At 42.6% G+C, this 24,860-nt stretch overlaps 1 protein-coding gene across 4 annotated transcripts in view; it reads right to left on the reverse strand.

Annotated features, from left to right (window-relative positions):
• Positions 1-717: 717 nt before the first annotated feature.
• crocc2 (ciliary rootlet coiled-coil, rootletin family member 2) overlaps positions 718-24,860 on the reverse strand; it is a 36,571-nt gene continuing 12,428 nt past the window's right edge. For 2 of the 4 annotated variants that reach the window (XM_020080759.2, XM_069522502.1), the window contains 33 exons: positions 23,454-23,612; positions 23,279-23,362; positions 22,386-22,489; positions 20,840-20,984; positions 20,278-20,384; positions 19,546-19,752; positions 18,577-18,673; positions 18,299-18,388; positions 18,075-18,203; positions 17,787-17,986; positions 16,948-17,130; positions 16,379-16,523; positions 16,127-16,273; positions 15,818-16,048; positions 13,872-14,065; positions 13,315-13,442; positions 12,788-12,957; positions 12,523-12,702; positions 11,891-12,025; positions 11,668-11,811; positions 9,181-9,419; positions 8,919-9,078; positions 8,660-8,827; positions 6,668-7,052; positions 6,449-6,579; positions 6,141-6,261; positions 5,887-6,050; positions 5,353-5,793; positions 4,678-4,827; positions 4,393-4,593; positions 3,194-3,325; positions 1,986-2,165; positions 718-1,496 (listed from right to left, as the gene is read on the reverse strand). In XM_020080759.2, coding sequence (XP_019936318.2) covers positions 1,413-1,496; positions 1,986-2,165; positions 3,194-3,325; positions 4,393-4,593; positions 4,678-4,827; positions 5,353-5,793; positions 5,887-6,050; positions 6,141-6,261; positions 6,449-6,579; positions 6,668-7,052; positions 8,660-8,827; positions 8,919-9,078; positions 9,181-9,419; positions 11,668-11,811; positions 11,891-12,025; positions 12,523-12,702; positions 12,788-12,957; positions 13,315-13,442; positions 13,872-14,065; positions 15,818-16,048; positions 16,127-16,273; positions 16,379-16,523; positions 16,948-17,130; positions 17,787-17,986; positions 18,075-18,203; positions 18,299-18,388; positions 18,577-18,673; positions 19,546-19,752; positions 20,278-20,384; positions 20,840-20,984; positions 22,386-22,489; positions 23,279-23,362; positions 23,454-23,612 — 5,535 coding nt within the window. In that variant the 3' untranslated portion in view covers positions 718-1,412. The remainder of the gene's footprint in view (positions 1,497-1,985; positions 2,166-3,193; positions 3,326-4,392; positions 4,594-4,677; positions 4,828-5,352; positions 5,794-5,886; positions 6,051-6,140; positions 6,262-6,448; positions 6,580-6,667; positions 7,053-8,659; positions 8,828-8,918; positions 9,079-9,180; positions 9,420-11,667; positions 11,812-11,890; positions 12,026-12,522; positions 12,703-12,787; positions 12,958-13,314; positions 13,443-13,871; positions 14,066-15,817; positions 16,049-16,126; positions 16,274-16,378; positions 16,524-16,947; positions 17,131-17,786; positions 17,987-18,074; positions 18,204-18,298; positions 18,389-18,576; positions 18,674-19,545; positions 19,753-20,277; positions 20,385-20,839; positions 20,985-22,385; positions 22,490-23,278; positions 23,363-23,453; positions 23,613-24,860) is intronic. The other 2 variants (XM_069522500.1, XM_069522501.1) reach the window with 2 other exon arrangements.

The raw sequence follows: 24,860 nt of genomic DNA on the forward strand, positions 1-24,860 counted from the left end.
AGAAATATCCTCAATAAAAGCTCTATTCTGACTGCCAAAGGAGTTCTTTCAGTTTTGGCCCCACCTCCCCCACAGGGATTCACTACCTTGCATAATTAGCTGCGTCCAGCCAATAGCTGAGAAGAGGCCGGTAACTGGATAACCACTGGGCGGATCTATGATAATCAAAGGGCTGTTTTAAAGAAATTCTGACAAGATTTTCCCCCGTTCAGAGAAACTCCACTCTACTATGTGCAGTTACCAAGGCATGAGAGGTTAGACAGCAGAGGGACATGCATGTGTACTGCTGTGAAAGTTACACTGTACAGAAAGTATGGTGAGAGGAAAAACTGAAAGAAAAGAGAGAAAAGAGACACACAGCAGACTGGATGAAAACACACAACATGGGAAACATATCTGTTGTTTCTTATCAGTAAAGAGAAGAGCCCACATTAGTTCAGGATTTTAGGGATGTGGAGGATTACAAAGGGACTGAGTGACGCCGATCACACACACTCTGAGTCGGCAAAAAACTTTGAGAGAAAACACTGAAGACAGCACTGTCAACAGAGAGCGAAGGTCATTCTCTCACCCACAACACTAAATCCACAAAGGCTTTTAATGGTGCGAACCAAACGCGAGAGCTCACACATGCCAGGAAAAGGGCAGCGCTGTCCTTCACCAGAAAACTTTCTTTCCACAGCAAAGTTGTGTGGCCAGCAAAATAAACATTGCTGATCACATGGAAGCACATATCAACATCTTTTCAAAACTAAAATGGCATAGTTGTGTTCTGATACACCCAGTTTTATTCGAAACAACCAAACATTTTCCACACACTGATCAAGTGAAACAATACACAATACATAATAAGATAAATGAGTTACTCTATAGAATCTTTACGACAGCACTTAACACTACAAATCACAGCACCAGGAAAATCAGCTGAAATCTACAGGGAGTAATTGTAAATATTTGGACATATATTCTCATTAGGAAACACATGATTGTGACATTTAAAATTGGTCCAGAATCAGTATGACAAATGTGTATACGAACAATTATAGAAGAATAAAGCACCAACCAAGGAAATCTTTCATCACATTGTTTCCTTAAAAAATGACACAGCATAAACAGGCTTAGAAACGCCAACTGCAGCGAGCCAGAGGAAATCCTTAAAACAATTTGGCACATCCAGTCCACTTATAAACAAAACACTCATTGTTTGTTGTTGTTGAGTTTTCCTGCAGATTAATGTAATCCGCTGTGCACATGTGCAAGGGTGGGAGTAAAATGCCTTGGGAGTGTGTTTGTGTGCGCGCAGGCTTCCAAATGTGGACGCAGCTTGTAACATAACGTTGTTGGGGAAGCTGCCAGAAGAGCAGTGAATGAGGAGGCCAGAGGTGCTACATACTTCATCACGGGGTCTCAGCCTACACACCAGGTGGAAGCATCTGACTGAAATAGGCATGCCGTCTCCTTGTCTCCTGTTCCAGCTGATCTTTGAGAACTAGCACCTATGGAAAACAAAAATAGGAGGATAGAGAAACACAAAAACATTGAGATTCAGCAAACTTATGGCACAAAACAAAGACAACCTTCCAAACTGTTTGCAATTAGAACCAACCATGTCCACTGCCATAGGATCTCTGACAATTCAGTGTCTATGCAAAAAGATATATCTTTCACATCTCTACTTGCCAGAAATTCTTTGGTCTCACAATGGAGGTCTGCCCCTCTTTTTATCAGTGGCTTAAAGATGCTGTATTTTTTTTTTTTTTTCAAAAACATGCACTTGGAGGATCTACAGAAAAGTTATTTTCCAAATGGCAACTTTTCATATCTTATTTCACAGAACTATAGCACAGTGTTGAGGTGTGTTGGTCTTGTTGAGCCGAGGTAGGACCGGGGGGATAATGGGATGTTTGTGTTTTACTATTTCAAATCTAAAATACAAACTGGATTTGTTATTGTTAATATGTACAGCAAAAAAAGTACTTTGATACCTGTTCCTCCAGGCATTTGACCCTCTGGCGATGAGCTTTCTCCCTTGACTCCAAGGCTTGCTCTGCTTGGAACTGACTGTCTCTCAGACGATCTGTCTCCAAATCCAGCTCCTGGTGATGGCGGGCTGTCACCTCCAGGAGGCGCTGTGCATGAGAGTGCTCCAGCTGAGAGATTTGGGCCTAAGGACAGTTCCCATAGAACATATTTGAAAATGGAGCAGAAGAGAGATAAAGGTCAGGATTGTTTTATAGGACACAGAGGTTCTCTGATCTTGCAGTTATGTCCCTGATCTCACAGGCCCTTACCTGGGAAAACTGCACAAAATATAGGTCAGACAGATTTTTCACATAGGTACAAATTAATCAAAATTCTCTATAAACCCCTTCTATATAAACAGATTCTACATGTGAATATGCAGAATAGGCGCAGGACAACATTTGCTGTCAAAAGCCTTCTGGTTTCTCTTTATAGTTTGACCAATCATGTCTGAGCAGGCTCTGGTGGCCAGAAGTACATGTGGAGAGCAAAAGAGGCGGGACACATTGACAGAAATGCATCACATTTTCAATTTATCTGCATTCATGTTATTACAGATCTGGACTTAAAACACCTACAAAAAGTATCACTGTTTGTGCTTTGTGAGGAAAAACATTTGACTCGTGTGATAAAAGAAACTAGTTGGACTGTAAACAGTGCACGGTGAACAGTAGACAGAGTCTTGGTCCGGATATCCACTGTCTACACTGGAGGCCCCAACATATTATTAGTATAAATTAAATTTCTTTTAAATTACCTGAGCTCTCATTGATACTTACAGAACTCGAATGGCATTAGAGAGGTTTCCAGATTTAATATTCTTCTCTGTTATATGAGCTGCAGGAAGATTTTTATTTAATTCATAGATTTACAAAGTAATGTCAATATATGTAAATACTTAGTAAATACACCGCCTAATATGACAGTGTAGTAACATTCAGATTTTTATTCATATCTCCTCCATGTCCATTATATCTGATGTGGAGCTGTTTGTATTCACTGCCTGCTTGACTGGGTTGTTATTCTGTTTTGTCATTAGTATTTAAGTATTTCAAAGGCAAAAACAAATTGTCCATATACATGTTATATCTGTTGGGGTCTATTCCAAATCATTTGCCCTCCAGAGAATAACCTCCTGCTAATCCCTGGTTTTAATCCCACATCCTCTCACCTGCAGGGTCTGCAGTTCATCCAGTTTTTGATCAAGCTCCTGCTTGAGGCTGCGGACTGTCTGCCCCAACTGCTCCTTCTCCCTGGCTGCTGACGCTGCCTCCTCCTCCCGTCTCAACTTCTCCATCCCCACCTGACAAACAGCATGAGGGTGACATAATGTGAACAACTTCACCATGATTGCTCTGCACTCATGTGCCTTCCTGTAAATGTGTGTAGCAGAAGGTTCTCACAGTCCACCAACATGTTTTCATCATCTTTTTTCAGTGTGCAAGATAATGTGCAGAAAATTAAAATAATAACTTTACGAAACGACAGAACGATCCCCCCTGGATTAACTGCCCATGTATGTGTCTTCACTTGGTCCAGAATGTGGCAGAAAAGCTTCTGACCAACAACAAACACATTACTTCAGCTCTGGCCTCTTTATGTACAAAGGCTTCCAGCAGTTGTAGAATTAACTTTAAGATGATTCTAATTGCATTTAAAGCCATTTGTGGTTTGGCTGCCTCATTTATTTCAGATGTTTTACCTCATATTTAGCAACCAAGACTCTAACCCACTGAACAAAAGTCTAATGTATTGGGGTCCTAGTTTGTCTTTACTGTTTTAGGTGTAACATTATAAAACAGTCTTTCTCCCACAGATGGTATTTTTTTCTGACACCATGAAATATTATTTTTACTTCTCTTCTTAAAGAGCATCACTCAACATTGATTTTCTGCTGATGGCAAGTTTTATTAAGTTGAGACTTATAGGTCCAGTGAGTAATATTTAGGTGAAAAGGATCTATTGGCAGAAAGTTCATATCAAATAATCCCAGTGATGTTTTCATCAGTGTGTAATCATCAAAATCATACAAATTTGTTTTCTTTAACCTAGAATGGGCCATTTATATTGAAATACTTTATAATTACATCGGGGACGGGTCCTCTCTACAGAGGCGGCCATGTTTTTTTATAGTAGTCCAGACAGGACAAACTAAAAACCTTTTTAGTTTTTAATTCCAACTGAAGACTGCCACAGGTTCTCTTTCATTTTTGGAAGGGGATGGTGAGATGAAGGGTATTCAGCTGCAACATGCAACTTCACCACTAGAGGTCACTAAATTTTACACACTAAACCTTTAAATGTCTGCATGAACGCCACTATAATGTGGCATTCTGGGAACAGCAGGATCCAGCTAATATGACAGCCCACCTTCTCCAGTGTCTTTCTGAGAGCTGACTTGTCTTTCCCGAGTCGTGTCATCACCCGCTCCGTCTCTGCTCTCTCACTCTGCAGCTTTTGCAAAGTGCTCTGCAGATTGGTGATCTTGTCTTGAAGTTCCTCCTTGTCTCTCTGCAGCTGCTGGGAGCTGCCCTGGGCCTGAAGTTCAGCCTTCTGCCACTGCTTCATACTCTGGGACACAAATATATCATCCATAAATCAAACTTTAATACTTTTGTTTACACCATTTACTCTTTTTACTTCAAATTATCTCACCTCCTTCAGTGACCTGTTATGTTTCTCCAGCTCAGAATTTTTAAGCTCCAAGTCCTCTTGGGATCTTCCGAGGTTTTGGGTCCTTTCTGTTAGTGTGTGGTTCAGCCTCTTGCTCTCTGACAGGGTATCTCGTGTTTTATCCAGACGTTCCTATGGGCATGCACACAAACACACACACATGTTGACATACACTACACATAAGCCACTGACCTTGTACTTTTCACCTTCCTTTATATTTGACAAACTGTTCAAAGTTGCAAACAAGACTTTTCACTGCAGCAAGCCAACAGCTTTTGAGCAAATCAAGAGATTTATAATAAGAATGTCATGTTTTTGTTTGTTCAGTATCTTTAAAGTTCATTCCTAAACTAAGACCGGAAATCTCTCCTGAGAAACTCAGGGAGAATTAATGAGCTTGCCTGAGCATTTTATTGCTCAGTCTTTGAGGTTATTCAGGTAAAAACCACAGCAGCAAATGTAAGTAAAACATTTGCAGTCTGGAACGGAGATTACGTAGCTGTTGTGTAAATCAAAGCGAGGATTAAGTCTTAAAAAATTAAGTGCATGTTTTTTTCAACAGAAATGGAGAAAACCTCAAATTAATGTCTGCTCAGAATTTGTTTCTGTATCTTTCACTTCCACTTCAGAAGTGAGTGTCATGGATAGATTGTATACCTGCAGCAGCCTCCGGTCATGCTCACTGGCAGTCAGAGCCTTCTGCAGCTGCATTGTCTGCTCCTGCAGGGTTCCACTGTTGTTCCTGTTGTCACTGAGAGTCTCTGACAGTTTGTGGAGCTGCTCTCTCAGATGGCTCTCGTGCTGTTCGGCTCGGGCCAGTGACGTGGTCAGTCTCTCCTCATTCACCCTCAGCACCGCACAGCGGTCCTCGCTCTCGCCTAGCTTTCTCCTTAGCTCTGTTATCCTCTCCTGCAGTGCCCCAGCCTCCGCATCCAGCTCAGCCACCCTGAGCTGGGCCCGCTGTAGCTCGCCCTCAAGCGTTCGCTGAGACAGCTCCAGACGGCTGGCTCTGCTCTCTGCTGCTTCCAGAGACTCCTTCAGCTTCCGATGTTCAGCCTTTGCAAGCGATTCTGAGCCCTGCAAGACCTCCAACTTATCCTGGAGAGGAATTGATACAGGATTTCATCAGTTCAGTTGTATCCTTTTAAGATGTTGCATTGTGTGCTCTTTATTTCTTTGCCTTTTACATACTTGCAGTGCCCTGGACTCAGCCTCAGCAGCCTGCATTCTAGCCCTGAGTTGAGCTACCTCCTCCTCAAAGCTTCTCTTCTCCCTCTCTGAGCGACATGCTGCTTCCTCCTGCAAGGAAATGGATATATGTGCCTCGTGCAAACGTTCTCCCATCTCTCTTTTTCCTGTAAAAACATGTTAGATATGCTGTAGGTCTCAACAGAATTACTAAATTATATTTAGTGTATGTTTATAGGACCCGCTGGTTTTCTTACCCTGCTCTGATTGCTTGAAGGACATCTGTAGTAGTTGTAATTGAGTGGCTGACTTTTCCTGGCTGTCTCTGAGCTGTGTCACCTGTTGGCTTAGACTGACAACCTGAGCCTTGGCTTCATCCTAAGGGAAACATGAATTCATGAGATAAGACAAATAGTCCCCAAACTTTAAATAAGTGAATTACATTTGTTCAATTCACTGATTTGGTTTCCTGAAAAGCAAAAACCAACTTTAGGTAAACAATACATTTCAGTTTGTGGTTTGTGTCTGCGAACATAAATTCAGTCAGTAAGAGGATCAAATATACCCTGTCTCTTTGTGCATCCCTGAGTTCCTGCTGGACTTCCTGTAGAGCTGTGTGCACCATGTCGACATCCAGTTCCTCATCTTCATCACGAGACAAGGACAACACAGATCCGTCTGTCACACTCTCCCCGCCTAACCAGACACAACACTTATTAATGATGAATATATTTATAATCAAAAAGGCATCACAAAACCTTATTTTAAAAATACATCACCATACCTCTAATTTGCACGTGGCGTCTCCAAGGAGAGGGAGACCGTCTACGTGACCCAGGTGTGTTTGAAAGCCTCGTGTGGCTGATGCCGAGTGTGCGACGCAAAGCTGAATACAACCCTCCCAGCCTGAGCTCCAGGTCCTTGCGTTTAGCATCACCCAACAGGAGCTGCTCTTCCAGGCCCTGAACCTTACTTTCAGCAAGGCCAACCTGTACAGAGAGTTGTTGGACCTGGACCTTGGCATCCTCTAGCGCCTCCTCCAGCCGGGCAGAGGTATTTTTGTGCCACTTGTCACTGTGCTGCTGATGGGCCTCTTTTTCCTGCAGTAGCTCTCGGCTCTGCTGCTCTACGGTCTCCATTTCTACCAAACTACGCTGCAGACCTGCAACCTGCAAAAACATACAGGACTGGGTTTAGGACAAACCTAATTTTCTCTGTAAGTCATGCATATATTTATCTTATACTGTAGATTTTGCCATGTGTACGATAATTATGTCATAACTGTGGTGCTTTGAGTACGTTTGACATTTCTAATCCTTTACAAATTGAAGACACAAATGGACACTGTTGTCGGTTCATACCAGGAATATTCTGCCATCTATCTTTATTTAACCACAGACTTTTGTTTGTAGTGTTTTGTAAATGTAACAGTGTAAATGTAACTAGACCAAGATACATAGGTTGTATACTTCCAGGGATGCTCATCTGTGGCTGCCCTGCAGCGTTTCACATTAGGCATTTGAGTTTTTTACAGTGTTTTTTATATTCTATAGCAGTTTTGTTTTTTTTAAACATGCACAAGGTGTAGCTGGTTATGTCTGTTGATGTTTTATTATGTTGACGTGTAGAGAATGCCCTGTGATTATTGGTGCAAACACATTTCCCACAGAAATAATTCAATCCATGGCCATAACAGGGGTGCAAATGCACGAAGGTCACTCTCAGGTGAAATAGATTCTAAGTGACAGGTACAAGCCAAGTTCTCATGTGAGCGAAAAAACTGTATTACACAACCACAACTGCAGCTGAAAGCATGAGGTCTGACTGACTGCATGGATGGTAAAAACTTTACGGACCATCACCCTCTTATCAACAATGGGAAACACCATTTACCCTACATGCACAAATAAAGAATCTATTTTTCTATCTACACCATATTTTGATCTTGGTCTACATGAAAATCTGACCTTGCGACCCGGCAATGGCCTGAACATGGTTCTAACTACATCACTGAAAAACAGTGATTAACAGATTAACTGTAATGCAAGAAGAAAATACCAGAGTATTTACTATTAACTGACAATTAACTGTGTAAATACAATAATGTGTACATGTTTCTGTAAGGAGTTGTGCATTGTTTTCTAATGGGAATTCTAATAGGATATGAAGAGTATTACAAGGAGTTAACAGCTACAATAATTATGACTGAGGCCTATTATTACTCAAGAAAGTATGTTGGAATCTCTTAACCTCAGGGTTAAAATATGTAGACAGAATACTTCAAAGACTGGTGTATCGACATTACTGGATTTAATTTTAAAAAGGATATATTAACCAGGCTTCATATGCATCATAATAAAGTGCTATCCATTTAACTATGTCATACGTTCACTTGACAACTCAAGCACAATTTGACTGCAGGGGTCATGAGAACTTGGGGACCCTAAAAATATAGTTATGGGACAGAAGAGGTTCAAACCCAACTTCATAAAATACAAACCTTTTTTTCCCTTTGCATCAAAACAGATTCTATTTTCTCTCTCTGATAGTTCTGATAATTAAACAAAGCTTGTTAGTTTCTTTAATTAACTGATGTTCAGTTATATTCATTAAAGTTTTCATAATAAAACTGCCACTATCCCATCACTGTTACAATGGAATGTGTTATGTTTACATCCTCATGTCTCTGCAGGCATTCTTCATTTATCTATGTATGCAAAGCTAAACAGTTTGTTCCAGCATCATTGTCACAGATTACTTCCCTGTGTCCTTCTACCTCATTCAGCGCTGCATCTCTGCCGGCCTCACACTCCAGCACTCTCTGCTTAAGAGTAAAAGCCTCGCGACGGGCCTCCTCCTCCTTCTGCTCCTCCTGACATACCCGGGCCTGCAGCTCCAGCAGCTCCTGTTTCTGCCGGCTGTTCTCACCATCAAGGATCTTTACCTGCTCGTGTCAACACAGCACAAACTATTTGAAAGTAATCCTTTATTTATAATAAATCAGATGGAAAGCGGTGACCTGGATAATCTTTCACCTGTCTGCGCAGCTCCTGCAGCTCTCTGCGTGCCTGCAGGCGAGACTTCTCCAGCTCCCTCATGCTGCTCCGTAAAGTGGTTGCCTCTTGGTCCATCGAGCTCCTACATTCCTCTAAGACAGCCACTTTCTGCTCCCTCTCTTCCACAGATCGTCTCAGACTAGTCAAGAGATGCTTAAAATTAGCAAAAAATTCAATATCCATTGCTGCACCAAGAGCACAACAGGATTTACTGGAACTCAGTTCCATGTGACGGCTGTACCTGCTGTTGTCACTCTCCGCTCTCTTAATGAAAGCTCTGAGCTCCTGGTTGGAGGCTTGGATGGCCTCTTTCTCTCTGGTCTCATCACCCAGGAGTCTTCTCAGGTCCAGCACTTCTTTTCGTTGCTTGTCCCGCTCCTGTGCACAGTCCTGGAGCCCCCTGTGGGCCTCAATCAGCTCCTTTCGCCCTTTAATAAGTCCGTCCTCAGCTTCCTGCAGCTGCCGACGAAGGCCTTCTAACTTCAGGGAGAAGGAAAGGAATGATGTTTTGTCAATGAGGCTAAATTGGGAGATCTTAGTCAAACAGGGAACCTGATAAATCACTTTCACATTGGTTATTATTATTATCTTTATTATAATCAATAGATAAGGTTAATACATAAACTCTAATACAAAAATAGTAACTTTTTTCTTGTTGTTTCTTAAATTGATTGTCAATTCAATCCACAATTTATTTGATCATAGATTTTTCAAATGGATATGATCTGTTTTCAATATAAATTCAATTAAAACATTTAACACAGACAAAGTTCATTTTATCCTCAAAATTCATCAAAAGTATAATCGGGCTGCTACGTACAAAACATCAAACACTCAAACACATGTGTATAATAATCAGAATTAGAAAAATCCTTCACCATACTGCGAAACTGATTTTGGATCAGATAAGGCATTAGGGCGTCTTTGTTTGAAAGCTAAACCTCAGCATCTCTTACTCTAAGTGCTATGTGCAAGGTCTCAAGATACAGTATGACCTATATTCTGTTTTTATGGCAGCATATGTGTAGCGGGAGAAATAGGGAGGACAGAGCTTATCTGGGCATGGATAAGAGCCATTTGGGCCTGTAGCCAGTTGCTGTCTCTTCCAATCTCCTTGCTGCAGCTCACAGTGTAAAAAATCCACAGAGTGCAACATGATAAACAGCAGCCCCCCTGAGGAGGTGGGGAACAAGGGGGAGAGTGGGTGGAGGAGGGAGGATGAGGACCAGGATGAGGAGGAGTGTTATGTTCAGAGGCCACACAAGATGGTTCTTTCTCATAAACTCTAATGTGAGAAAAAACAAGCGAGTGCTGATCTGGCCATTTATACTTTATTTTATCAGATTTTTTGGGTGGGGAGCAGAGGAGAAGGCCCGAGAATATGAGGGCAGCGGTGTTGTGTTATTAGGATGGGAGAGGGGGACCTGGAGTCCCAGTGGAGCCAGCCTCTCACTGCTGCAAGGGAGAAAATAAACACTCTCCCACTAGCTTATTTACACTAGGGGTTAACTCAAACTTTAATTTCACATTATGGTACCAGGGACTGCAACCTCCCACCTCTGGCATGGTCGGACTTGCCATTGGACAAACTGGGACAAAGCCCGGTGGGCTGCTACATCAGTATGCCAGTGGCCATCAAAAGATCCATTTAATTTATCCTGGCCCTGTCCCCCCCTTTACCGGCTCTTTCTACCTAGTACGCATCATTCAGGCAAGCATGGGAACGTGCTGAAACTGTGTTCCCCAAATTTCAACCTTTACCAACCCGAGCCCAAAGGATTACTCCAGGGCTGCATTTCTTTCCCAGTCCAACACTGCTCACTGGTTCTCCCTTTGTCAGTGTCTGACATGAGAATCCTGAGATAGGATTACAGAAAATAATCAAACAAGGAAATGAGTAGGAGTGGCAGCCAAATATGACAGTGTCACTGAAGCCTGACTTGATATACGGTACTAGGGAGGGCTGTCCAAACCTCAAGACTCCTCTGCTTTGGCTCCACACAACCTCATTCAGTATAGTTTGACAAGACTAAGGAGATGGAGCGAAGACAGGATGATCCTCATTTTTGCATTTTCACTGAAACCAAAACGTCCCACACAGATAAACAATCCACTTTTCCAGGAAAACCAGGCTCTTAAATCAAGGCACGATGAGGCCCTTGCAGCTCAGCAGTTACGTCTTAATGAGGTGACTGTGAGCTTGTTATTTCACTAAAATGCCCGGCGACCCTGTGCCTGGAATCCTGACCTCAAGCAACCCCGAGAGTTGAGATTTACTGCTCTCATTTGGCTCAGAGAGGTATGTCACTTGGCCAAAATTATAGCCTAATTGCACTTTTATGTTTATATTAGGCCAGTGGATAAATTTTCCGGCAGTGGACTTGACAGGAAAAAGACACAGAGAGCAAGAGCAGAGCATGAGTCTGACGAGTGGACACCAGTGTTCCTTGTAGGATTTGGCAACGCAGACTCTGCACCTGATGGCACCCTGATGCAAGTAAAGCTCTGTGGCGGCAGCTTGTATCAACAGAGGCCAGCTTGTGGTTAATGACTCTACCTCACCCTGGTACAAATAGGTGCAAACTCCCTCTCACACTCGAAGCAGATGTGCAAAAGATCTGTTGAGATCCAGCCTATGAGATACATATACAAAAAATCAAGTTCCTAACAGTCACTAAAGATCAACAACAGTCTTGTATGAGTCAGCCACACACATAAACATTCTCACCTCCTGCTGTGCATATTCGCTGTGTTGGTTTAGCTCTCTGACCTGCTCAGTGAGACTCTTCTTGCCGTTCTCATGGGAGTTTAATGACTCCTCAAACTGAGTCCGTAGATCCTTCAGCTCAGACTGAAGGACAGCCATTGCATTCTGGAACACAAATCGATTGGCTGAGTTATATGGACAAGAAAAGTGACCAGGGCTTATATGACCCTGTCATGTTTTTTACCTTATCCTGCTCATGTTTGCTGTGTGCCTCCCTCTTCGTGTGCTCCAGCTCCATGTCTGCTGTGGCCAAGTTCTGCTGCAGGGCTGCAAGCTTCTCAATGAGGGCAGCCTTCTCTACCTCCTTCTGGGACAAAGCCTGGTTACAACAGACTATGAGTTCAGACTCATTTTTACATAGTTCACAGAGAGAAGTTAGTTTGGCCATTGGGGCCTTGCACAAACTGTAGAAAGGCTTTCATGCTTTCGATGAGGGGAAAGGATAAGAATACCTTGACTAAGGGGACCCCAACGATCCACTAGCTGGTGGGGGATACAACGACCTGCCTGTTAAAACGACTTTCAACATTGACCCACAGGTTAAATACATGAAAGCTCCCACTAATCAGTTGGATCTGAAGAAGCCTCTTGGATGAGAAGTGAAACGTCTTCAACGATCTGAAGACAGTTGCCCATGTACACTAATACAACTCCCAAATATACCAGGACCTGGATGACTGAGAATCTTCTCAGGCAACTGTGACAACAAAACTTGAGATGATGGGGTTTGACAAGTAGCTACCATTATATACTTAATTTTTTTCAGGTTCATAAACAATTTTTTTAAAAACAGGAGAATCCTGTCACCACACACACCTGCTGCTTCTCACTCTCTGCCTGCAGGAGGCTTTGGTTGAAGTCCTGCTGCAGTCTGGCCTGCTCCTCTTGCACCTGCTGCAGCTCCTGCTGGTTGTGCACACGCAGCTCCTCACACTGTCTACGCAGCTGCTCCTCAGCCTGCTCCCGCTGCAGCATCAACTCTGCACACTGATGCTCCTATCAACCACCAAACACACGCACACATACACTTGATTAGTAATTGGTCTGGTTTTGTCAGAGCTCTGCTTAAGTTTTGCCGTACCTTTTGTCGACGTTCAGCCTCAAGCAGCTCTCTGTGGATTTGTTCTTTATTGCTCAGGGTCATCTGGGCATTCCTCTCCACCTGAGATAGCTTTTCTTCCAACTTCCTCCACTCTTTTGCAGCTTGTGCCAAATTGTGTTCAGCATCGACACGCATGCGAGCAGCATCACCTGGACAGCCGAATAAACCCAGGGCCAAAATCTCACAGACTTGTTGGATGTAAAGATGATAAAGGATCAGCAAGATTTTATTAGGAGTTTTATTTATAGGGGATACTAATGCATGTCTTTATGTGGAATACATTAGCTTAACACTGCTTATATGATCCATGTGTTTGTGTGGAGCGGTGGGACCCTTGTCAGCTGAGAAAGCAGCTCCAGTGATCCTGCAGCACCAGGATCAGAGCTCACAGCTGTTGCAGAGCTCACAGCTGAAATATGGATCTCTGGTGGGCTGTTGGAAAGGCTTCATGGCCAGGGGGCTTGGCATGGAGGACAGTGGGACCTCTGAGGGAGGGGACTACTCACGCGTCAAGGCCTCGTTAGCCAGGAGCAAACCGTGCCGCTCCCCCTCCATCCTGGTGTACTCAGCCTCCAGAGACGAGGCAAGCTCCTGGCTCTCAAACAGAGCCGTCTCCAGGGACTCCTTCTCTGCTCTGGAACACAGCGGTAAAGTTGTTTGAGCATTGAAAAAAAGACCTTTGAACCACTAGGTGTAGAAGGTTATAAAATCCAATGATCCATCATGAGCATAGTTTCCAAATAAAACCATGTTACTTAAAGACTCTTGTTACATGAGGCTGACAGAGCTTGAGAGAGTAAAATTTGTTTAAAAAGTCCAAATGACCTTAAATACACATTGGCAGCTGGTCCAACTTACACAAACACACACACTTGGTTGTTTATGATGCTTTTGAGGACACTGGGCTGATTTACATTCATTCCATACACTCTCACGCTAACCATAACCCCAACTGATACATGCCTTAACCCAGCCCTGCAGAAAACAAACTGGGAAATCTGAAATTTGTCCTGAAGATTTAAGACTAAAGACCACACAAATAAATACACAAATACACTCAGACCTAAGTGCAACCAGCTCCTGCGTGAGACCACAGGCCTTTCGGTCAGCGGAGTTTAGCTTGACATCCAGAGCAGCCTTATCCTTGGCCAGCTCCTCCCTGTCATGGGTAGCTCTCTTTAGGGCTGTGGTCTGTGTCTCCAGCTCCTTCCTGCACGCACACAGCTCCTCTGACACAGTCTGCATCTGCCTGTTGACCTGGAGACCAACACACACAAATACATAAAATTCCATCAGGCAATTCATTTATCCTTTTGCCTTTGAACAGCCAGTAATAAGCAGTAAATACTACACCATTATGTGAGATTGAAATACTGTAGTAGCAATAATACTTCATAACAGAGCATAAGAAAATAATCTGTGTCGGAGCAGGAGTAGCCTTCGACAGTAACAGATACAGTACTTGAGAACATGTACATTATTGAGCCAGAGAATGATTTGGTGCATTAATACTGAACATTAAATACCCCTCATTACAAACTTAAAGTGATTTATGACAGTGTGCAGGAACTGCAGGGCCATAACAAATGTGCCGCCCAAAGATAAACAAAAATGATTTGTCACTTTGTCACAATAATTATGACAAAAAACAGGACCTATGTGTAGCAACGAAAGTTTCCCAGATTCATGTCTGAAGAGGTGAGATTCTCATGAGATTCCTCCTCTATACAGTGAATTCCTCTATTACTCTATACAGTAAATTCACTGTAGAAACTGCACCTAAATGAAAACATTATACATGTGCACATTAATTAGGTATCTAAATGTAAGTGACCTTAGCAACTCAGTTTGGAAAATAGCTAAAAAGCTTAAAAGAGGTTTCAGTTTGAATCCAAGTTTGACATTTTACAAAAACATTTGCTTTCATTCTGAGAGTAAAATGAAAAATATAATACCACTATAGCATCTGTGAGCTAAATATGGAGCTAAATTCTGTGGTTTAAGCACATAAAGACCCGAAGCACAAAGACAGGAAGCACAGGGAAACTGAAACAAAAATTGAGGTTTAAGAAGGTGTGGTTATATGAGAGATTGACCAGTGACATCCTTAAACTCTCAGTGGCGACAACGCTTCACTTGACTGGCCAAGAAATACTTCCCAATGCCTTACCCCCCCAAACAATTTTTTACATGATGCACGCATTAAACAAACGAGATACAGTCTACTGTAGTTGGAAGGTAGCAGATCTTATTCTGCTTTTCTGCTTCCAATCTTTCTGCTAAGCCAAGCTCTTTTATTTGAAATTGATCCCAAGATGTCACACTGTTCTGCTACAGGCTATTATTCTGGTTTGAATCAAACAATGCTGGAGGTCAGTTCTGAAATAGCAGAGAGGTTTACTATGACCTACTGTATTTCAAAAAAGCCTGATGTTTCCTGTAGTTTATTTTCTTTAATGGAGGACAGCTTTTTTTATGCATGGCTGATTTGTTTTTACAGATAAGCTATCTAAAAATGTTTGGATTGAATTTGTCAAATTGTTTGTTGTTTTGTTTGTTACCTGAGAGAACTGAGATCAACAGACGGATAACCCAGTTTCACATTCAGAAAAGGAAAGAAAGCAGGAGAGGATTCTATTCATTCTTTAGGGAATGAAACAGGGAGATCTGGATCCGCTGAGGGAAGAATGGGAATACTATAGGTGTTAATTTATTGGATCTTTCCCTAAACCCCAACTGGAAATCATTTGCCTATCTATTTATCTTTCCAGTTCACATTTGTTCATGAAGATCCCTCGCTTGTTATGTCCCAAGTTGCTCATAAAACACAGAAACTGCTCTCCACATCCCATTAGAAAGAAAAAATCATGGCAGATGTGCAGATATCTCCAACACATTTTAACGTGACAACAAGCTCCATGAACCTGCTGAAAGCTATTAATAACGTCAACTCTCCCAGGTGGTGGGAGCCGTGAGGACGGAGTGTGTGAATGGTTGGGGGTCCCTGACCTGGGAGTGCTGCTCCAGGGCCTGAGCTTTCTCCCTCTGCAGCAGCCTCAGCTCTGCTTCTAGCTTCTGGCAGTGACTCTGCAAGTGGCTATGGGAGCTCTCCAGGGCTTGTTTCTCAGTGAGCAGATTCATTATCTCCTGTTGCACACGTGCTGTCTCCTCCCTAGCCACTGCCCGCTCCGCTTCAGCTTCTCGCCTGCGTTCGTCGAGCTTGGCCTTCTCACCTTCTGTCTGAAGAGGAAAAAATATTTAGCTTTTGTCCTGTTTAATTCTAGTCTAAACCAAGATTACAACTGCACGCCTACTGACCTGTAGCAGGATACGATTGAGTTCCACTTTGTCTTTGGCTAAGCCTTCACTGAGGGCAGCCATTTTGGACAGAGAATCTTTTAGTGCAGCCTCTTGATTCTGCACTTTGGTGAGGGCTACCTCCTGTGCAGCACTCTGGGACTCCATCTGTGAAGTGCATCACAGACATTAGAAAGATATAACCCACCAGGGCCCTCAGGAAGAATCCAGTAATCCAGATCAGGCTACCTGGTGCACATCAGAATATCCTACCTTGCTGAGAGCCAGAGCGAGGCTGGCCTTATCGTCTTCCAACACCTCCTTCTGCAGCGTGATTTGATTCAGACTCTCCTTCACAGTCACAAGCTCCCTTCGTAGATAAGAATGTTTCCCTTCAAGCTCCTCTAGGCTCCTATTGCTGAAACACAAAATGTATCACATACATAACCCTCACACTGTTTCTCTGTCTCTCACACACACAGATTATTTGTATAAACAAAATCCCCTGATGGTAATCCATCTCCACTTTGAAAAATGTTGAAATTTGGTGCCAAAGGCCACAACACTGGGGGAGTTACTTTTTTGTTGTATCGCATGTCCTGCTCCAATTCTCAACTAATCAAATTTTTTCAGCAAAAGAAACCCAGCAAACAAGGGAAACACAATTCCCTCTTGCATGAGTGCAGTAATGCAATGTAAATCATTTACATTTTCATCCAAATGTCATCGGGGTAATGACATGTGTTACTGATCTGAACTCTAAATAAACGGAGCTTGAAAACAATCACGGGTGACGGGATATGCGGTTGTGTAACGGTCATTCCTCCGTGCTCACACTGTACCCTCTCTGGGCCTCTGTGCTCTGGCGTGTCAGCTGCATCTCCAGATCCTCCCTCTGCTGCCTCAGGGAGTCCCGCTGTCTCTGGAGCTCCAGTGACATTCCCCGAAGTGCCTCCAGCTCAGCACGCTGGGAGTCCACCTCCTGCTGGAGCCCTGCGAGCAGCTTCTCCAGACTGGCCTTCTCACTGAGAGGTAGAGTGAGGCAGAGGAAAAGACAGGGGGAGAGAGTATGTCGAGGGCAAGTGTTGCACAATGATCAGCATTATCATCACACTTGATTTTTCTGAAAACCAACATCAACAAAACACTCAACAACATAACAAACATCTCTTCTAAAGTGTTGTATACATATTGTTCTTGGATAACAATGTTTAATTAAACATAAATCCAAACTATATTTTTTTCCAAAGACAACATTTAATGGCATTTTCACGAATAACAAATCAAAGTCTATAAAATATGAAACAGAATATCAATCCATCCATAATCTATACCACTTATCCTTTGAGGGTCATGTGGGAGCTGGAGCCAATCCCAGTTAACATTGGGTGAGAGGCTTGGTACACCCTGGACAGATCTCTAGAAAATCACAGGACCAATGCATAGAAACGTTCACACGCACATTCACAACTACAGTCAATTTAGAGTCTCCAGTTGACCTAACCTCAATGTACCCAAAGAAAACCCTCGCAGACCCAGGGAGAACATGCAAACTCACACAGAAAGACCCTTACCAGACGGAACCAGGAACTTTCTTGCAGTGAGGCGACAGTGCTTTAAAAGTAATAACTTCTTTGACACAATCTATGAAATGGACAATTACTCCATGATCAGTTCGTACCTTGAGATGAGCTCCAGGGAGCGGCAATATCTGTTGCTCTCTCTGAGGCTTTCCTCTGAGGCCTTTTTAGCCTCCTGAATTTCTCTCTCCACTTGCTGGATCTTCTGGTCCAGCTCTCTCCTCTCGATCTCCCTCTCCTGCAGGTGATGACGCAGAGTGTCCACTTGCTCCAGGGCAGCATCCAGACACCCATGCAGGTCCTGTTTGTATGTGAGAGCATCCAGCAATGTTTTTACAAGGTTTTCAGGATAGCTTTGAAGTAGGGAGGACAAGCCTCTGCTGTCGTACCTGTGTCTGTTTCTGTTGCTTGGAGAGAGAAGTCTGCACGGCCATCAGTGTGGTGTTTCTCAGAGGAGAGCGGCCATGGAGAGGTGAGGACACACTTTCAGAGCCACCATCTCCTTCTCCGCCAACCAACTGGACATTAGTGACAAAAAATAGAGAAAAGGATTTATGTTCTTATATGATATCAATCTGCACAGCTTAGCTTAATGCTTTGTTTTTCCTCTGACCTGGTGAACATGACATAATAACTTTTGGAGGTCTTGGATCTCAGTGCGGAGGGCCTCCATCTCTGCTTTATCCTCCGTTCTTCTCGTCTCCTGAGTAGGAAACAACTGAGGTTAGATTATCAGCAAACGCAGAGCAAGCCTGACATTCGCCAGACTCAGCCCTCTAGACAAGGAAGTTGTGGAGTTTATCAAACCTAAGGTCCAGACTACAGCCAATTTAGCCCCTTCTAACCACCCGCCTATCTGCCACCTCCCACCACTGAGTCCCGGGGTCCCACCATCCTGTCCAGACTGATCTGCATGGTCGTGAGGCTGGCATCCTTCTCGCTGTTCTGGCTCCTGAGGTGCTTCACCATGTCGGACAGCTCCAGGATTCTAGAAATACCAAAGATGTAGACAGAGAGCGAAATCAGACACACAGTTCCCTGAGACACTGACATGACTTCCTCCTCTCCACCAGCCATCAACACTATCATGTTGTCTGAGTAGAACCATGGGATTAACTAGGACTTTTGATAAGATCAAAAAGCAGCTCAGATCCAGAACACAAGGACACTGACATTCCTGCAGTCTCTTGACTGGAGTGTATAGGGGATGGTACAAAAGACTTGAATCTTCTTTATCAGCACACGAGCAGAGGTCACAGAAAATGGTTTGATGTGGATGATTTTTTATGATAAAGACTTTACAATAATATATGTGTGACATTGCAGCTCGGGAAATAAATTGGACTTTCTCTGTAGCCATAGGAAGAACTGATGAAATAGTTGCCCTATACATGACCTCACACATTTTCTTTAAGTCTATTATTTTTCTTTTTGACATTCCTGGTCAGTTAGACCAGCCTGGAGACTGTGGGAAAATATGAATGTTGGATTTGTGCTACCAGTCCAATGTTTATGATGAGGTGAAACCTTGAATTAGGGTTCCCACAGTGTCTGCTGTCAGAGATTTTTTTATACCTTGATTCTATAGTTTTAGCCCATGTGTTAAACATCCTTACTCAGAGTTATCTAGCAATATTTGATTTAAAAGATTTTGCATATCAGTGGAACATAGGGTTTTTAATTTATCGGGTTAAGCTGAGAGTTTGTATATTTTTTCAGTCACTACTGAAATACATGTAATTGTCCTTATACTAAATGCAGGTTCAAGTAATAAAAATAGTAGCCGCTTTCAGAGAAACCTGAAGTTAGCCTTGTGACAACCAGGCCCAGGCAGAAAGACAGATGAGGAGATGACTTTACCTGGAGTTAAGATCAACTTTCTCTGCATCCCATCGTCCCTGGAGCTGCATGGCCTCTTTCAGCTTGTCCTTCAGCTGCTTCTCCAGTGCTGACAATTCAACACCACCAGAGGTGTTCTCCTGTGCTACTTTGGCCTCTAGGTTCATGCAGGCAACATGCAACTGCTGGCTGGCAGTGGCACACTCCCCGCGCATATCAGACAGAGCCCTGTTGAATGGAGTCATGTGCATTTAGGTTTACAGAATGTATCATAGGTTTGAAAGAGTGAGGAAACACAACATGCTGTTTTCATTCATACAGTCAAAATGATGAATATCTGTAGTGATTAAGCTCCGGCATCAAGACTCACTTTGAAGTGTCTTCAGTTTGAATTACAGTTCATGATGTGACGTGATCACAGCTGTCTATAAGCCGAGCAATCATTATTAAAGCAAATTACTCTTCAGCACTGCTCACAGAGGTTCAATATGATAGAGGCCATGTCCCATAGGGCTCCAGCTTTGTCCTGATGGATGATTTCAACAGTGAGCAGAAACACCTTAAGACATCTTTTCCCCAGTGATGAAACAATGAGCAGGGGAGGCTGGCGACCCCATTGACCTGTTCCACTTTGATCCTTGCCTGAGAGAAATGCACTGTGGGTGCAGTTGTGAGTGTGAGACACAAAAGAGGTGGGGGTTCTTGTGGAATGCTGGGTTGCTGGTGGGGTTTCTGGCAGCACGCCATGCTCACCTGTCAGTGAAAGTCCTGAGCTGGGTGAAAGTGCTCTGCAGGGAGGAGGCCTGGCGCCACAGCGCTCTGACACGAGCCTGTTCACGACTCAAGCGGGAGGCACATGTCTGCAGAGAGGAGCAGACAACAGGGGAGCTGGAGACTGGAGGGTGGGTGGTAATGGTTGCGTACAGCAAATGATGGCACCTCTCATTTTATTGTGATACCAAACAGATGCAATACTGGAACTCCAGGATTCATACTGGCACACACACAAATAATTGGATTTCCCTGAATCGACAGATGTAGCCCATTTACAGCACAAACACCAGATTGTTTACACAAAACTTTCCTCCCCCTCAGCAGTTGGAATGTTTTCACAGGAAACAACAACTCAAAAATCATAGCGATGAAGTGAACAGGGAATGAGAATGAATTGACAAAACTGGCTATGAATGAAATTCCTACCCCATGTGAACTCAACTGGAGTTTAATTGCACAATCTCTGTGCAGAAAGGGATAAACTTGAGCTTCCCCTGTTGCTTTTCTGACACAAGCACTTCATTTTTGTGGTTTTTCTCACCTCTTGCTCTCTCCGCAGACGAGTATCGCGCAACTCAGCATCTTCGCGGGCCTTCAACAAGCTCTGTGTCAGCCCCTGGTTGGAAGCGCCTGCGTGCTCCAGTTGCTCCCGCAGCATAGAGTTCACTTGGCTGAGGCTGGCACACCTGAAAGGAGCAAGACTTATGACACTGAGACCATTTGGCACTTTTTTCCTGTCACGACAGCCTCCTTATAACCCAACCACAGCAACCAAACTTTATAGCTCATATAGCCGGCATATCACTCTTACATCTGAAGCCTGTAGACCCACCCTCGCCAACCCAAGTTACAGGGTGAACATGCGTGACAGTTTTATAGCATCTGTGTCAACTTAGTTTTAATTTCAACCAGATCTAGTAGAGTCATTTACAAAAATGTTTACATCATTCTCACACTGACTGAACACACACGCTGTTACAGTAAAGCACGCTATATTACTGAGTTATCTTATCCCTCTGAGATTAAGCCAAACCCATGTTTGCATGTATGGTACTGCCTAATGTTGAAAGGGAGCTGGGGCGTAGGGATAGAGGGATTCAATACGTCCAATAATTGGCAAAAATATATATGTAATGGTTGTAGAATTATCTCTACATTACACTTTTATTACAAAGTGCTAAAGCTGCAGTAAAAATGATCAGATCCTGGAAAATGTTCCACTATGGGTATTTCAAATAAAATTTCATAACTGCATAAATTATAGAGCGTTAAACCCTGGCCTCAGCTGCAGAGCTAGGTCCATAGTTAATGTGAAGCATCATTAAAATGCTTTGGAGAGGGAAGCCAACATAGCCCTGCTAATTTTCACTGACAAATTGGACAGTGAGATTATCTGCCAAGGGCAGGTTCGGTTTTCTCCCTGTAGCAGAGGCAGGAAAAAACAGCAGAAGAGATCAAGCAACTACTGAGAACATCTCTGCTGCAAAAATATTGTCAGAAATGCTTCAGCTCCATTTCTGTCTCAAAAACAATTACCACCTCACAGTTGTAAGCCTTAGAACCCAGGCAAAATGCATTTTACATCCTTGTCTGTCAAGATATGTGGTGAAGACTTTGGGGGAATTTATTAAAATTAGGGGTTTTTGCAGAACGTTGTCACAGTGAACTTGACCTTTAACCTTTTGGATACACAACTTCATCATTTAATCCTTTCAGACATTTGGGTGAAACTTGGTCATAATTAGCACATCAATTATTGAGTTATGGCCCAAAACATGTTTTATGAGGTCACAGTGATCTTTGACCAACAAAATCTAATCAGTTCATCCTTGATTCCAAGTGGACGTTTGTGCCAAATGTAATGAAATGAGGCGTTCCATGAGACATCATGTTCATGAGAATGGGATGGTGGTTGTACAGACAAAAACCCGAAAACAAAACGCCTCGGTCAGTTAGGACAAACACAGAGCTATAACAAGAGGAATTCCAAACTTTGAGCCTTTTTTCAAAAACTTCCAAACATATATTACTTGCACAACTTTCCTTATTGGCTGGGTAGGCTACTCTGCATGGTGCCCATCACTCACCTCTTCTGCTCCTCCTCCAACTGTGCAGACATATTCTGGATTGCAGTGTTGAGATCCTGCTCTGTTCGCTGGTGACGCTGGGTTGACTCCAGGTGGGCCTGAAGCTGCACACACACGCACACACACGCACACACACACACACACACACACACACACACACACACACACACACACACACACACACACACACACACACACACACACACACACACACACACACACACACACACACACACACACGAACATGAAACCACAACTCACATCCTGATAGCACTTCAATGTACCGTAGTGGCCACAAGTTAGCAGTTGCCTATTAAAGCAACAACATTTCTGTGTAAATCTGGGAAGCCAAATTCTCTGTGGGAGCCACTCAGCCAAGAATAATATTTGGATGAATTAAGTATATTCAAATAAAATCTTATTCCCAACATGAAAAGTCCATGTTTTACTTTTCATTTATGCATGATTCATTTAGTGCTTGTTCAAATTAAGCTTGCAAAATAATTCAATTCAAACTAATGAGCATAAAGGATGCAAATCTATTGTAATAAAATTGTTATATGGGGATATAATTGTTCACAGTCCTCACATCTAAATGAATTAGAATAAGTAAAAAAAGAAAAGAAACTGAAAAAACATTGGCTTTCCCGGAACAAATGTGAGTTAAGTAATTTAACATTGTTTTGAATCATTTGTATTGGTACACTGTAACATGCTGACATTGTGATAATGCTGTAATAAAAAACAACCTGAAAATGGAAACTATTGCATGAAAGTTTACTACCAAGAATATCAGTTTATCTGTCACATCCAAGTGGTTTCCAATTGCAATGGAGGTTTTGAGGGTTTAAATATAAGCAATGCTTGAAGATGATGCTACAAACTAGACATACCAACAACCTCATCTTCTCAGACTCTGAAGTCTTCTCCAGCACTTGCTCTTCCAGCTCCCCACATCTCCTCTTGTACTGAAGAACCTGGAATCAAACACAAAAAACTGTCTAAATAGTTGAGCCAAAGGAAATGTTTATCATCTTGATCATTCTGAATTTCATTTGTTGTTGTGACCTTGGTCTGCAGCTTCTGAACAAGTTGGGCTTGTCTCTGCTGGGCCTCCTGGTAGAGCTGCAGTTTTTGACTGTAAACTCTCTCCTTGTTCTGCAGTTGCAGGGATCTTGCTGATGAACTCTCCTGGTCCGAGTCCTGCAGCATCCACATCTGATCGAGCTGGATGGAAAGGGAACAAATTAGCATTAGCCAGCAGGACAATGTGAAAGTATTTTGCACATTACAATAGATGGTATGCAAGCAAGTTAAATAAGCAGTTTAAAAGATCCTTTTGACAGTCTAATGTAACAGCTTTAAATCCCTTGTGTACAGAGATTATTATATTCTATTTCAGGGAAGTGTTAATATTAAATCCCACCATTCACAAGGTTTTATTGCACACTGAATGTTCTGGATGCATTACATAACATGGGTGAATTTAACTTGTACATCTACATCTACCAGTTGTACTAGTCCATCTCATCGGTTTTATCTGAATGTGTTAATGATAAATATTCGATGAGATAAATCTGCTTTCACATAAGAAAAAAAAGCAAAAGAAAAAATTAAGTAAATGCGTGTCAGCTTGGCTCAGTGTATCTTACTAAACAGAACTGTAGTAGATTTATTTTCGTTTTCTTTTCACTTTTACTCTACTACGTATATCAGCAAATATCTGTAATTTCTACTCCACCATTTATAGAATGCTTTGTTACATGTTTATATCGTTTAATATTTTCAAAAGTAATTTATGACAAAAGAGGAGGATCCAATCAGAGCGGGCCGGTTATATTAGACCCCGCCTCCTGCAGCAGCAGTATCTCTGGTGAAGAATCACAGCCGAAAACTCAGGCATAATGATTATTTTCAGGGATAGGCCACACTCAGCAAGTACTTTTACTTTAAATACTTTAAGTGCTTACTTACTTTAGCAGAAAAGTTAATGTGGAACATATTTTTGTTTGTTCATTTACTTAAACATCCAGTGTGTAACATATAGATGAAAGGGAACTATTGGCAGAAATTTAGTGTAGAATAATCCTCATGATGTTTTCACCAGTTCGTTTCATCTAAATTGTATGAATTGAGGGGACCCTCTCTACGGAGGCTGCCATGTTTTTCACATTAGTCCAGACTGAACAAACTAAACACCTTTTGAGTTTTTATGACAACTGAAGCTACCACAGGTTCTTTTTCATGCTTGGAAGGAGAGGGTGAGGTGAGGGGTGTTCAGCTGCAACATGAAATTTCAACACTAGATATCATAAAATTGTACACACTGTACCTTTAAGTAAACTGTTTGAGTGCTTCCTACAATAATAGTAATTACCATCATCATCATTCAATAATATCAATAGCGAAAATCAAATATTTGCATTTCCTCCATGAAGACCAAAGTCCTTACAATTTTGATTGACAAGACACATT

This window comes from Paralichthys olivaceus, chromosome 3 (genome assembly GCF_024713975.1).
Source record: "Paralichthys olivaceus isolate ysfri-2021 chromosome 3, ASM2471397v2, whole genome shotgun sequence".
In the NCBI taxonomy this organism is placed as follows: Eukaryota; Metazoa; Chordata; class Actinopteri; order Pleuronectiformes; family Paralichthyidae; genus Paralichthys; species Paralichthys olivaceus.